This window comes from Lissotriton helveticus (assembly GCF_964261635.1).
Source record: "Lissotriton helveticus chromosome 1_1 unlocalized genomic scaffold, aLisHel1.1 SUPER_1_unloc_61, whole genome shotgun sequence".
In the NCBI taxonomy this organism is placed as follows: Eukaryota; Metazoa; Chordata; class Amphibia; order Caudata; family Salamandridae; genus Lissotriton; species Lissotriton helveticus.
In genome coordinates this window covers 365,353-380,030 of record NW_027611705.1, presented here as the reverse complement: position 1 = coordinate 380,030, position 14,678 = coordinate 365,353, and the positions used below count along the sequence as shown (strand labels likewise).

General features: G+C 39.6%; 1 protein-coding gene across 1 annotated transcript; it reads left to right on the top strand.

The window, feature by feature from the left end:
* The first annotated feature begins 295 nt into the window (after window positions 1-295).
* Window positions 296-1,701, top strand: LOC144806312 (uncharacterized). Its single transcript, XM_078672704.1, has one exon. It carries the CDS (start codon window positions 526-528, stop codon window positions 1,609-1,611), a length of 1,086 nt encoding a protein of 361 aa, XP_078528830.1. The 5' UTR covers window positions 296-525; the 3' UTR covers window positions 1,612-1,701.
* Window positions 1,702-14,678: the final 12,977 nt, after the last annotated feature.

The following is a 14,678-nucleotide window of genomic DNA, read 5'->3' as shown; positions in this document are numbered from 1 at the left end:
GTCTCAGCTGTGCACCTTCGTGCCTCAAAACGAAGAAATTACCTCTAGAAAATTAAGACAACACTGATAAATCTCCTCTTGTGTAAACATGTCCAATACCAGCTTTGATCACGAGGTTGGTATGTGGTGGTTACAGCAGTGCTCTGCTTCCTAAAAGACTAACGACTACCATTCAGTGCTAAAGGTGTATTGTAAACTGTTTCAGACCAATCCACAGCAACCAGTGAAAAGCGCAATGGAGTGGAGTCAGACAACTGAAGGCTAAAAGAAATAGGGGTTCTGTTTTCTAAAATACAGAGCACTGTCCCAGTGTGCACCGACCAGAAGGACAATGGATCTTTACCCGCAAGCATGCAGAACCATTATCCAGTCTCAAGACACAATCGCCCATGAAGAAGCCTTACACACATTATGAGTTTGGGGAGTAGTTGTTGATCATTACACTTTATTCTTTAATCTATAAGCAAACGTGCAAAATACGATACATACAGGGAATGCAAGAATAACACAAGTGCTTTATCAGTCATGATGACCCTTCAGGAAGTACAGTCAAGGGATTTAAACAAGTATATACCAGACCCAGAGACGCTAACCAAGAAGGAAGTTTCAGACACATGCAGTGAGAGCTTTAGTTTGTCATCAATATTAAAACCCCATCAGCAAGCACACACAGGGAAAAAACTATTCAAATGCACTGAATGTGTAAAGAGCTTTATTCAGTTATCAGGCCTACAAAGACATCAACGAACACACACAGGGGAAAAACCATATCATTGCACTGAATGTGGAAGTAGTTTTATTGATTCGTCAAAATTAAGGAATCATCTGCGAACACACACAGGGGAAAAACCATTCAAGTGCAGTGAATGTCTGAAGAGCTTTTTTCAATTAACAGACCTAAAACACCATCAGAGAACACACACTGGAGAAAAACCATATCACTGCAGTGAATGTGTGAAGATGTTCAGTCGATTATCCCACCTAAAACAGCATCAAGGAACTCACACAGGGGAAAAACCATTCCAGTGCAGTGAATGTGGAAGTAGTTTTAGGACTTCATCAACATTAAGGATTCATCTGCGAGCACACACAGGGGAAAAACCATTCAAGTGCAGTGAATGTATGAAGAGGTTTAGTGAATCTAAAGCATTAAGGATTCATCAGAGAACACACACTGGAGAAAAACCATATCATTGCAGTGAATGTGTACAGAGGTTTAGTCGATTATCCAACCTAAAACGGCATCAGAGAACGCACACTGGGGAAAAACCATTCCAGTGCAGTGAATGTGGAAGTAGTTTTAGTGACTCATCAACATTGAAGGTTCATCAACGAACACATACAGGGGAAAATCCATTCAAGTGCAGTGAATGTGGGAAGAGCTTTATATATGTATCAGGACTAAAACGACATCAGAAAACACACACACAGGAAAAATCATTCAAGTGCAGTGAATGTGGAAGTAGTTTTATTGAATCTTCAACATTAAGGATTCATCAGCGAACACACACTGGAGAAAAACCATATCATTGCAGTGAATGTGTGAAGATGTTTAGTCGGTTATCAAGCCTAAAACAGCACCAGAGAACACACACTGGAAAAATAATATAATTTCAGTGAATGTTTGAAGAGGTTTGGTTGATTATCACACCTAAAACAGCCTCAGAGAACACACACAGGGGAAAAACTGGATCATTTCAGTGAATGGGGAAGTAGTTTTAGTGAATCGTCAACAATAAGTAAACATCTGTGAATACAGCTGGAAAAACCATTTAAATTCAATGAATGTGAGAAGAGATAAATATATATATATATATATATATCTAAAAAAGAAGGAGAGAACTCTGGGTAGGTCTCAGTTTAGGTGGAAAGCAGCTCCTGTTAGAGCACTCTCAACACCAGCGACACTCTAGATCTGCTCACCTCAAATGTCTGTTTTTCTATCAAAGTTTTTAAGCATAGGATTAGACAGTGCTATCCATGCCGAGATAGAAAATGACAAAGTCTTTCGCCATTTAAACAGCAAAGTCTTTAAGCATAGAACTAGTACAGTGCAGTCCTTGCCGAGCTGTCAAATAACAAAAGCCATTTATCACTCCAGGCACAATATTACAGCTTTGAATTGGTAAAATACCAACTCAAGCCAACCTGAAATGACTAAAAGCAACCCCTGACACAGTGTTTCGCTCTAATTAGAGCTCTTCAGAGAGGTATAGCTTTGTCCAGACACAAGGGAGTACCCAGTATTAAGTCAAAACAAAACCCTTTCAGGCATAGAGTGACGCATAAATTATGCAAAAAAGAAGGAGAGAACTCTGGGTAGGTCTCAGTTTAGGTGGAAAGCAGCTCCTGTTAGAGCACTCTCAACACCAGCGACACTCTAGATCTGCTCACCTCAAATGTCTGTTTTTCTATCAAAGTTTTTAAGCATAGGATTAGACAGTGCTATCCATGCCGAGATAGAAAATGACAAAGTCTTTCGCCATTTAAACAGCAAAGTCTTTAAGCATAGAACTAGTACAGTGCAGTCCTTGCCGAGCTGTCAAATAACAAAAGCCATTTATCACTCCAGGCACAATATTACAGCTTTGAATTGGTAAAATACCAACTCAAGCCAACCTGAAATGACTAAAAGCAACCCCTGACACAGTGTTTCGCTCTAATTAGAGCTCTTCAGAGAGGTATAGCTTTGTCCAGACACAAGGGAGTACCCAGTATTAAGTCAAAACAAAACCCTTTCAGGCATAGAGGGGTTGCTTTTAGTCATTTCAGGTTGGCTTGAGTTGGTATTTTACCAATTCAAAGCTGTAATATTGTGCCTGGAGTGATAAATGGCTTTTGTTATTTGACAGCTCGGCAAGGACTGCACTGTACTAGTTCTATGCTTAAAGACTTTGCTGTTTAAATGGCGAAAGACTTTGTCATATTCTATCTCGGCATGGATAGCACTGTCTAATCCTATGCTTAAAAACTTTGATAGAAAAACAGACATTTGAGGTGAGCAGATCTAGAGTGTCGCTGGTGTTGAGAGTGCTCTAACAGGAGCTGCTTTCCACCTAAACTGAGACCTACCCAGAGTTCTCTCCTTCTTTTTTGCATAATTTATGCGTCACTCTATGCCTGAAAGGGTTTTGTTTTGACTTAATACTGGGTACTCCCTTGTGTCTGGACAAAGCTATACCTCTCTGAAGAGCTCTAATTAGAGCGAAACACTGTGTCAGGGGTTGCTTTTAGTCATTTCAGGTTGGCTTGAGTTGGTATTTTACCAATTCAAAGCTGTAATATTGTGCCTGGAGTGATAAATGGCTTTTGTTATTTGACAGCTCGGCAAGGACTGCACTGTACTAGTTCTATGCTTAAAGACTTTGCTGTTTAAATGGCGAAAGACTTTGTCATTTTCTATCTCGGCATGGATAGCACTGTCTAATCCTATGCTTAAAAACTTTGATAGAAAAACAGACATTTGAGGTGAGCAGATCTAGAGTGTCGCTGGTGTTGAGAGTGCTCTAACAGGAGCTGCTTTCCACCTAAACTGAGACCTACCCAGAGTTCTCTCCTTTTTTGCATAATTTATGCGTCACTCTATGCCTGAAAGGGTTTTGTTTTGACTTAATACTGGGTACTCCCTTGTGTCTGGACAAAGCTATACCTCTCTGAAGAGCTCTAATTAGAGCGAAACACTGTGTCAGGGGTTGCTTTTAGTCATTTCAGGTTGGCTTGAGTTGGTATTTTACCAATTCAAAGCTGTAATATTGTGCCTGGAGTGATAAATGGCTTTTGTTATTTGACAGCTCGGCAAGGACTGCACTGTACTAGTTCTATGCTTAAAGACTTTGCTGTTTAAATGGCGAAAGACTTTGTCATTTTCTATCTCGGCATGGATAGCACTGTCTAATCCTATGCTTAAAAACTTTGATAGAAAAACAGACATTTGAGGTGAGCAGATCTAGAGTGTCGCTGGTGTTGAGAGTGCTCTAACAGGAGCTGCTTTCCACCTAAACTGAGACCTACCCAGAGTTCTCTCCTTCTTTTTTGCATAATTTATGCGTCACTCTATGCCTGAAAGGGTTTTGTTTTGACTTAATACTGGGTACTCCCTTGTGTCTGGACAAAGCTATACCTCTCTGAAGAGCTCTAATTAGAGCGAAACACTGTGTCAGGGGTTGCTTTTAGTCATTTCAGGTTGGCTTGAGTTGGTATTTTACCAATTCAAAGCTGTAATATTGTGCCTGGAGTGATAAATGGCTTTTGTTATTTGACAGCTCGGCAAGGACTGCACTGTACTAGTTCTATGCTTAAAGACTTTGCTGTTTAAATGGCGAAAGACTTTGTCATTTTCTATCTCGGCATGGATAGCACTGTCTAATCCTATGCTTAAAAACTTTGATAGAAAAACAGACATTTGAGGTGAGCAGATCTAGAGTGTCGCTGGTGTTGAGAGTGCTCTAACAGGAGCTGCTTTCCACCTAAACTGAGACCTACCCAGAGTTCTCTCCTTCTTTTTTGCATAATTTATGCGTCACTCTATGCCTGAAAGGGTTTTGTTTTGACTTAATACTGGGTACTCCCTTGTGTCTGGACAAAGCTATACCTCTCTGAAGAGCTCTAATTAGAGCGAAACACTGTGTCAGGGGTTGCTTTTAGTCATTTCAGGTTGGCTTGAGTTGGTATTTTACCAATTCAAAGCTGTAATATTGTGCCTGGAGTGATAAATGGCTTTTGTTATTTGACAGCTCGGCAAGGACTGCACTGTACTAGTTCTATGCTTAAAGACTTTGCTGTTTAAATGGCGAAAGACTTTGTCATTTTCTATCTCGGCATGGATAGCACTGTCTAATCCTATGCTTAAAAACTTTGATAGAAAAACAGACATTTGAGGTGAGCAGATCTAGAGTGTCGCTGGTGTTGAGAGTGCTCTAACAGGAGCTGCTTTCCACCTAAACTGAGACCTACCCAGAGTTCTCTCCTTCTTTTTTGCATAATTTATGCGTCACTCTATGCCTGAAAGGGTTTTGTTTTGACTTAATACTGGGTACTCCCTTGTGTCTGGACAAAGCTATACCTCTCTGAAGAGCTCTAATTAGAGCGAAACACTGTGTCAGGGGTTGCTTTTAGTCATTTCAGGTTGGCTTGAGTTGGTATTTTACCAATTCAAAGCTGTAATATTGTGCCTGGAGTGATAAATGGCTTTTGTTATTTGACAGCTCGGCAAGGACTGCACTGTACTAGTTCTATGCTTAAAGACTTTGCTGTTTAAATGGCGAAAGACTTTGTCATTTTCTATCTCGGCATGGATAGCACTGTCTAATCCTATGCTTAAAAACTTTGATAGAAAAACAGACATTTGAGGTGAGCAGATCTAGAGTGTCGCTGGTGTTGAGAGTGCTCTAACAGGAGCTGCTTTCCACCTAAACTGAGACCTACCCAGAGTTCTCTCCTTCTTTTTTGCATAATTTATGCGTCACTCTATGCCTGAAAGGGTTTTGTTTTGACTTAATACTGGGTACTCCCTTGTGTCTGGACAAAGCTATACCTCTCTGAAGAGCTCTAATTAGAGCGAAACACTGTGTCAGGGGTTGCTTTTAGTCATTTCAGGTTGGCTTGAGTTGGTATTTTACCAATTCAAAGCTGTAATATTGTGCCTGGAGTGATAAATGGCTTTTGTTATTTGACAGCTCGGCAAGGACTGCACTGTACTAGTTCTATGCTTAAAGACTTTGCTGTTTAAATGGCGAAAGACTTTGTCATTTTCTATCTCGGCATGGATAGCACTGTCTAATCCTATGCTTAAAAACTTTGATAGAAAAACAGACATTTGAGGTGAGCAGATCTAGAGTGTCGCTGGTGTTGAGAGTGCTCTAACAGGAGCTGCTTTCCACCTAAACTGAGACCTACCCAGAGTTCTCTCCTTCTTTTTTGCATAATTTATGCTTCACTCTATGCCTGAAAGGGTTTTGTTTTGACTTAATACTGGGTACTCCCTTGTGTCTGGACAAAGCTATACCTCTCTGAAGAGCTCTAATTAGAGCGAAACACTGTGTCAGGGGTTGCTTTTAGTCATTTCAGGTTGGCTTGAGTTGGTATTTTACCAATTCAAAGCTGTAATATTGTGCCTGGAGTGATAAATGGCTTTTGTTATTTGACAGCTCGGCAAGGACTGCACTGTACTAGTTCTATGCTTAAAGACTTTGCTGTTTAAATGGCGAAAGACTTTGTCATTTTCTATCTCGGCATGGATAGCACTGTCTAATCCTATGCTTAAAAACTTTGATAGAAAAACAGACATTTGAGGTGAGCAGATCTAGAGTGTCGCTGGTGTTGAGAGTGCTCTAACAGGAGCTGCTTTCCACCTAAACTGAGACCTACCCAGAGTTCTCTCCTTCTTTTTTGCATAATTTATGCGTCACTCTATGCCTGAAAGGGTTTTGTTTTGATATATATATATCTATAGATATATATATATCTATATATATATATATATAGATATATATATATCTATATATATATATATATATTCACTGAAAAAACCATAGGTTTCAGGCCTTATATAGTTAGGAATTAGCATTTAAAAAAACCTTGCGAATTCACTGAAAAAACCATAGGTTTCAGGCCTTATATAGTTAGGAATTAGCATTTAAAAAACCTTTGAAATTCACTGAAAAAACCATAGGTTTCAGGCCTTATATAGTTAGGAATTAGCATTTAAAAAACCTTGCAAATTCACTGAAAAAACCATAGGTTTCAGGCATTATATAGTTAGGAATTAGCATTTAAAAAACCTTTGAAATTCACTGAAAAAAACCATAGGTTTCAGGGGTTATATAGTTAGGAATTAGCTTTTAAAAAACCTTTGAAATTCACTCAAAAAACTATAAGTTTTAGTGGTGTTATAGTTAGCTGGACATTTTACTCATACAAAACCATTGAAATTGCTCCTATATAGTTAGTTGTACTAACTATATTTCGCGCACCCGCAATCCACTGCTGATGATGTCACATATTAGATCATTCATAACATGGTCGGTGACATCACTGATGACGTCTCAAATGACATCACGGATGACATCACTGATGACATCATCCAGTGAATGTGGTTTGCTTCGTTATTTAAATATGCATTATATATATAGCAATTTGCATTGAAGAATAAGTGGATATATATAAATAAATATTTGGATGGAGGATTTAGTAGCAGTGTAATTGACTGTTTACTTGACCAATTTATAATGTCTCACTAAATATAGTGGATAGTGACTAAACTGTGTGAAAATCTGTATCACTTTGTCAGTTGTTGTGTAAACTGATTCTACAGTTGGTTACTAGCTATGTGAAAGTCTATATTAGTTATTGATTAGTTAACTGAGTATTTGTATGGGAGTGTGAAAGTGTGTGTGGTTCGGTGGGGGGTGTGTGACTGTCCAAAGATGTGTGAATAGTTGATTCAGTAGATATATGAAGTTAAAACTACATGTTCTAACAGTTGTTTGGGTGAGTGAATATCTTTATGGGTGTGGTGATGAGCAAATATATTTCTCAATGGTACAGGTCCAACAAACTAGAAAAATAAAAGGCAGTGTATGTGTCAGTTGTTGTATATAAATAAGTATACATAAGACACAATGATTGTGTGAGTGACTGTATGGATAACTGTATACTTGTAATAATGATTTTATAATTCACTAAGTATGACTTACTCTCTAAATGAATAGAAGAAGTGGTGTTTATATGTGTTTTGCTAAGTAAATATGTAAGTATGATCCATTGTTTGCATAAGTGAGTAGGATGACTTCATATGTGAATAGGATGTGTGCTGTTGTTAAATGTCGATATAGGTGTATAAGTATTTTTGATAGTGTTCTATTGTTCATTGACAGAATGTATGCGTGAATCCACAGGTAAGTGATTAGATGTGTGTATACATCTATGAATCACTGAGTGGATTTTTAGATACTTGTATTGCTGTGACAATGGATTTAAATATGATACTCTGTATTTTACAAAGAGTGAAGAAAAATTGTAATAGTGTATGAAAAGTTGTATGTGATTGTCACGTCGATGATGTTATCAGTGATGTCATCAGTGATGTCATTTGAGATGTCATCAGTGATGTCACTGACCATGTCATGAATGATCTAATATGTGACATCATCAGAAGTGGATTGCGGGTGCGCGAAATATAGTTAGTCCAACTAACTATATAGGAGCAATTTCAATGGTTTTGTATGAGTAAAATGTCCAGCTAACTATAACACCACTAAAACTTATAGTTTTTTGAGTGAATTTCAAAGGTTTTTTAAAAGCTAATTCCTAACTATATAACTCCTGAAACCTATGGTTTTTTCAGTGAATTTCAAAGGTTTTTTAAATGCTAATTCCTAACTATATAAGGTCTGAACCCTATGTTTTTTTCAGTGAATTTCCAAGGTTTTTTAAATGCTAAATCCTAACTATATAAGGCCTGAAACCTATGGTTTTTTCAGTGAATTTCAAAGTTTTTTAATGCTAATTCCTAACTATATAAGGCCTGAAACCTATGGTTTTTTCAGTGAATTCGCAAGTTTTTTTAAAATGCTAATTCCTAACTATATAAGGCATGAAACCTATGGTTTTTTCAGTGAATTTCAAAGGTTTTTTAAATGCTAATTCCTAACTATATAAGGCCTGAAACCCATGTTTTTTTCAGTGAATTCGCAAGGTTTTTTAAATGCTAATTCCTAACTATATAAGGCCTGAAACCTATGGTTTTTTCATTGAATTCGCAAGGTTTTTTAAATGCTAATTCTATTAGAGGATAACGTTTTTATATATTAAAACGTCTTTTAAATCTCAAATGCCTGCTTTGCTAACAGAGTTTTGAAGCACAGGCTCTTTTGTCTCTGGTGGCCATCTTGGGAGACTGAATATCAGAATTTTTTTAATGAAATATAAGAGGATTTGAGAAGTCACTCAAAATGTGCCCTAAATTTTCTTTCTTCAGCATTAATCATAATTTCTATGGCAAAATGAACCCCCTCATTTTGTTCCTTTGCAAATTAAATGTTTTAAGTGTTAACACTTTATTCCAATCAAGATGACTTCAGGTGTGCCATATTTTTGTCATAAGTAAGACTGTTAGCGCTCTAGTTGTTCTTTAGAACACTTTGGGACATTGTGTCATTGGGCTATAGTTGGGCTACATCTGGCTGATATTTGGGCTACGGTTGTTTTTTTTTGTCTCTGGTGGCCATCTTTGGGCTACATTGGGCTACATTTGGGCTCTAACATATATATAGCCCAATGTAGCCCAATATATATTTTTCAAAGTAAATTTTCGTAAAAACCACTGGAGCACATTTCTTGAGACATAGCAAAGGCACATCGGGCTACCAGTCACTACAATTTTGCCAAGTTTGGTGGAAAACCATTCAGCCGTTCGGGCTAAAAGTGAGTCCAACCGCCCTATGGAAATTAACATGGGGAAAACACGTTTTGGGACCCCCCTTTTATTTCGGCCCCCGCTTGACGAATCCCCCGCCAAACTTTCAGGGAAGGACCGGAGCGCCGCGAGGCAAAGTTAAGGAAAATTTCAGGAAGATTCCTCAACCGGCGCCAAAGTTATTCCCAATAGAATGTTGCGATTTCCCTATGAAAAACAATCCTAACTATATATACCTACTGGCTATCGCCAGTAGGTGATATATATATATATCAGGTCTAAAACGGTATTAGAAAACACACATGAACAATCATTCAAGTGCAGTGAATGTTGACATAGGTTTAGTAACTCTTCAACATTAAGGATTGATCAGCGAACAAACACACAGGGAAAAAGCTGTCATTGCAGTAAATGTGTGAAGATCTTTTGTTAATTTTCAAACGTACAAAGACGTCAGCCTCTCTTCAAAAGAGTGCAGTATCAATAATGACAGTCGCAGAGCTGCAGCTGTGTGATAGCCAGGCCGAGCACAAGGTTTCACTTCAGAAGAGTGCAGGATCAATAATGAAGGTCGTAGAGCTGCAGCTGTGTGGTAGCCAGGCCGAGCACACTTCGGAGGAGTGCAGGATCAATAATGAAGGTCACGGAGCTGCAGCTGTGTGATAGCCACACACGGTGTCTGTTTAGCAGATACTGATTAATAATGAAAGTCTCCAACCTGTATGCTGTGTGATAGACAGGGTGAGCACACAGCTTCTTTTCAGGAGAGTGAGGAATCATTTATAAATGTCACTGAGCCCCATGTTGTGTGATAGTTAGGCAAAATCACAATTTTTGCATTCTTGGACGACAATTTTTTGGTGGCATGATTAACCATGGAATCGTTTTAGTCAGTTTGTGTTTCCGAAGGGACGGATAAAATGATAACAAAGTGGCAATTTGCTAACAGTTATGTATTGATATACATTTTCACTGTATTAAAGCCCTAAAAATGAAAATGATTTTTTTAAGAAAGCTAGTGTGCGACTCTAACTGTCCTCCTAACCTCAGAAGTTATTGAACAAACAATAGAGATTCAGGTCAAAAAGTGACTTCATTAGCCTAAAAATTCCTATCACCCATAAGTTGCAGGATGCTGCTGGTAACATATTTCTGCAGTTTTGAATGTTTAATCAAAAGTGTAATCCGTTTTAGATGTAGGATGTATCTTATCCTTTTGATCCACCAGTTCCTTGTTTCCTACCAGTGTTTATGAATAGATTAATTGATGTAAAAATGCATTTCAGTTGTTTACTTGTTCTTCTGTGCTATTGCTGTGTCAATTTCGTGAGATATTAATTAGTTCCTAAATAAATCTTGATTGATTCATTCACTCATGCTGTCAGCTCTCATGTTATATTTTTTTTAGGATCTGAGAATGCTTAAAATGTATGTCTAGGGCAGGGGGCCTCAAACTGAGGGCGGGCTCTCGTAGGGGGGCCTGAGGTGATCCCAGGTGAGGCGCTAGCCACTGGTCAAAAGAAGCATTATGCTGATAATGGTGCTTTGTTTTAAGCTTAAAATAATGTAAGCCGCTCTCCCATGGGCCATCACTAACTTGTTTTGACGTTTAAATACTTATATACTATATACTAGCTAGGAGTATGTGTCAAAAGGGACGGGACTCTAAATGTTTTTCAAAACCCCCACTTCAAATGAACACACTCTGGGGACTTGTGCCCGTTATTAGAACTTTGGAATGTCGGGAGCTCCATTGAAGCAGCTCCGGGCTTGTAATTGCTGGTATAAGCACAGAGCTCCAACATTCCAATGTTTGTCTTCATATTTTTCTCTTTTTAATTTAGAACATTCTACCCTTAGTGGGTGGAATGTTCCAATAGCCTTATAGCCCTTCTGCCACGGGATATACCGGTTGTTAAATGCCCTGAACCCGTTATAGTCCCGAGATGCAGGCCTTCGTCAGCAGGCCATAAGGCTATATTAAAGCCTGACCAGAATAGCATGTTTGGCAATCATGTATTTGATTGCATTCTTAAAACAGTACTTAACTGCAATGTTTAAATAAGTCTAGACATATTTAAACATTGCCAAATTAATATAATAATTGTCACAAATTCTGAGGGTCGCCCGACAATCGCTGTGGGGTTGGGGGCGTGGCATTAAGACATTTTAAGACCACTGGTCTAGGGTGTTTCTCATCGGAGAGGTGTGAGGGGCCTGATGTAACACTGTTGGTTAGTCAAATCTTAAAGGGGAGGGCACAGAGACTCAAAGCCTATGGATTTCAATGTCAAACCTGTTTATCACCACTTAAACATCCTCACAATTGCCGTAAGTGACTGGATCAGCCCCCCCCTCTCATGTCCAGATGGGCTGCCGGCTGAGTATATTCAGCACAGGTTTGTAAATCAAGGTTTGAGATGTAAAACATGAAAGTAATAGAAACATGTACGCTTTACAAAGGAATGATGATGGTGATGCCAAGCCCTGTGTGCCACTGTTAGTACTGCTAGCAAGAGTGTGTACATTTATCTGCTAACAGCGCCGCTCCATGGAAAAGGTCAGCCGTCCCTCATCATACCTGCAAACCCACCCTATTCTAGACCATCTCCAGTAGCACCTGCAGGCGGCTGGTGAGTGAACAATAAACTCTCTCTCATAAACCCACCTTTAGCAGACATGGGGATGAGCACTTCAGGCAAAAACAACAAAACTAGGGCTGCTGATCGACCCCGATCACAGGCCCAGAGTGTTTGGACCCAGAGATCCACGAGGACTAGTCGGGTCCCGTGTGGGGCTGAAACATAACCGGTTCCTTACAGAAATGCTGAGTGTTGACAGGGGACAGGCAGCCCTTGTTCTGGAAGAGCATGGGCAGTCAATGCTTATGACCAGGGGTTGCTCAGACCCTTAAAATATTTAGACAGTACATAAACCACTCCCTTTACCGTTCCCATCCCCTTCCCTCCCTTGATGAACTTGAACTTATGAGCTGCGACGGCAGATCCGTCTGAGAGCAACACAGAGGTTTTTCATTTAAACAAGTTATGTCAGGAGAAACTTGAGTGAAACTGTGAGAGAAATATTAAAAAGAGGGTTGCTCTTGAGATTATAAGAATGAACATTTTGGCTATTCTGGCCTGGTCAGATCTAACTAGGAACATCATTAAGTATTCTTAGTCCTCAATGCTTAAACCTTAAACCTTAAACCCCAAGCATCCTCGAACCTTAAGCATATAAACCTTAAGTACATATAAATTGAGTAACAGAAAGTGCCGTAGCACTTCTTACGAACATTGAACTTTGGAATTGGTATTCCAGTGATAAGTGACAATGATAACAGTGTGTTGGCACAGCTAATTCAGGAGCATAAACTAAACTCTAGATGCAAGAGTCGTGGTTTAACATGGGGTTTGAAAATGAACAGGACTTACCACCCTTACAACACTGAATATGTCTAACTGTATAGAAGTACATCATGCAGGGCTTCTTTGGATGACATTTGTGTAAAAGCAAAGTAATGGTGTAAGTGTTGTGTGACAAATAATACAAAGTAAAGGATATCAAGTTTTCCACTTGTTTGAGGAGCCGCCAGAAAGGTCCATCTCCTGGGCAGGGTTGTCTTCCAGGTGACGTGCGAGATCTTGGGGGTTTGTAAAGATTCTTGGTTTTCCATTCTCTAATATTCTGAATTTCAAGGGTCCTGCAAAAAGAATTGAATGTTCTTCTTCCTCAGAATGTCCCGAAGTTGTAGGAATCCTTTCCTTGTGTCAACTGTGTCATTGGAGTAATCCTGTGTAAAGGTAATCCGTTGGCCTGCCCAGGTGACATGATGATTTTTCCTGGCGTAGTTTAAGATGGCTTCTGTGTGTTGGTAGCGGAGCGGTTTGCAGATCATGGGGCGAGAGCCTATTCTATTTAGAGGGTTGAACGACGGGATTCTATGGGCTCTGTCCAGTTCCAGGCCCTGTTGGAAGTTTATCCCCATTATCATTGGTATCCAAGCTTCGAGGAAGGCTACGCATGATCCTGCATCAGACTCTGACCCTTCGGGAATACCAAAAATACATATGTTCCCTCTCCTATTTCGGTCTTCCAATTCCGCAATCTGTTTCTTAAGCTCCCTGATGATGTTGAGGAGGTGTTTGATCTCTTTGGTGGCCTGGGAGGTCGTGTCTTTAACATCGCTTATTCGTTGTTCCGCTTCATCAATTTTCGTGTTCATAGTGTTCATATCGGCACGGATTGCGGTTAGTTCTAGTTGCATTGCATCAGTGTTTTGTTTCGTTGATTTGGCCAGGTCATGGACTTCTGCTAATTATTTTAATATCATGTCCATTGTGCTATTTAGGTCTGGTCTTTTATCAGTGATTCTGTGATGGTTGTTCCGGTTTCACTTTCTTGTAGGAGGATCTGCTCTCTTTGTCCGCCATTTCTAGTCAAGAGGTGATTGAGATGGCTAGGTGACGCGATGATTAAGGGCAGGCTTACTCTCAATGAGCTATATCTCTTAGGCTGCAAGGTCGATAAAGATCCCAGGGACTGCGCTTGTCAATATTAGCACATAGATACAGTTAAAGCCCAGGTAGGAGCACCGGTAGGATGATGAGTGTGCCTATGATATCAGCAGTAGGAACAATTGGGACAATTAGTCAGCGCAGACACAGTAATGCAGATAATGTTAATGTCCAATTGGCAAAGTTAACATCCAAGCCAATGGGTCAGAGGAAGATGCAACCTTGATTCTGACAGTATACCACCTGTGAAGGCTTTATAACATTTTGTCTTTCCTGAATGATAGGTATTGTAAGGCAGACAGACTTAGCTGGCAATGGAGTTAGGTCACCATTTATTTATTTATTTATTTGCGGGTTTGTATAGCGCTTGAATCGACTCCATCTGGAGTATCTCTGCGCTTTTAGGCCAGCTGACATGTACAGAGGAATGAGCGGGCTGGAATTAGATCTCATTTTTGAAAAGCAGGGTTTTAAGTTGTTTCCTAAATTTCAGATGTTCCGGACATAGTCTGAGAGATAGAGGAAGTCTGTTCCACAGAGTGGGCCCCGCTACTGATAGGGCCCTGCCTCCATGCCTAGCCTTCTTGGCGCGAGGCACTACCAGTAGCTGGCTGTTACTCGACCTAAGATGTCTGGGAGAGATGTACGGAGTAAATTTCTTTATCAGGTAGGTAGGGCCTTGTCCATTTACGCTCTTGTGAATCAGACAGCATATTTTAAATTTTGATCTTTGTCGAATCGAGAGC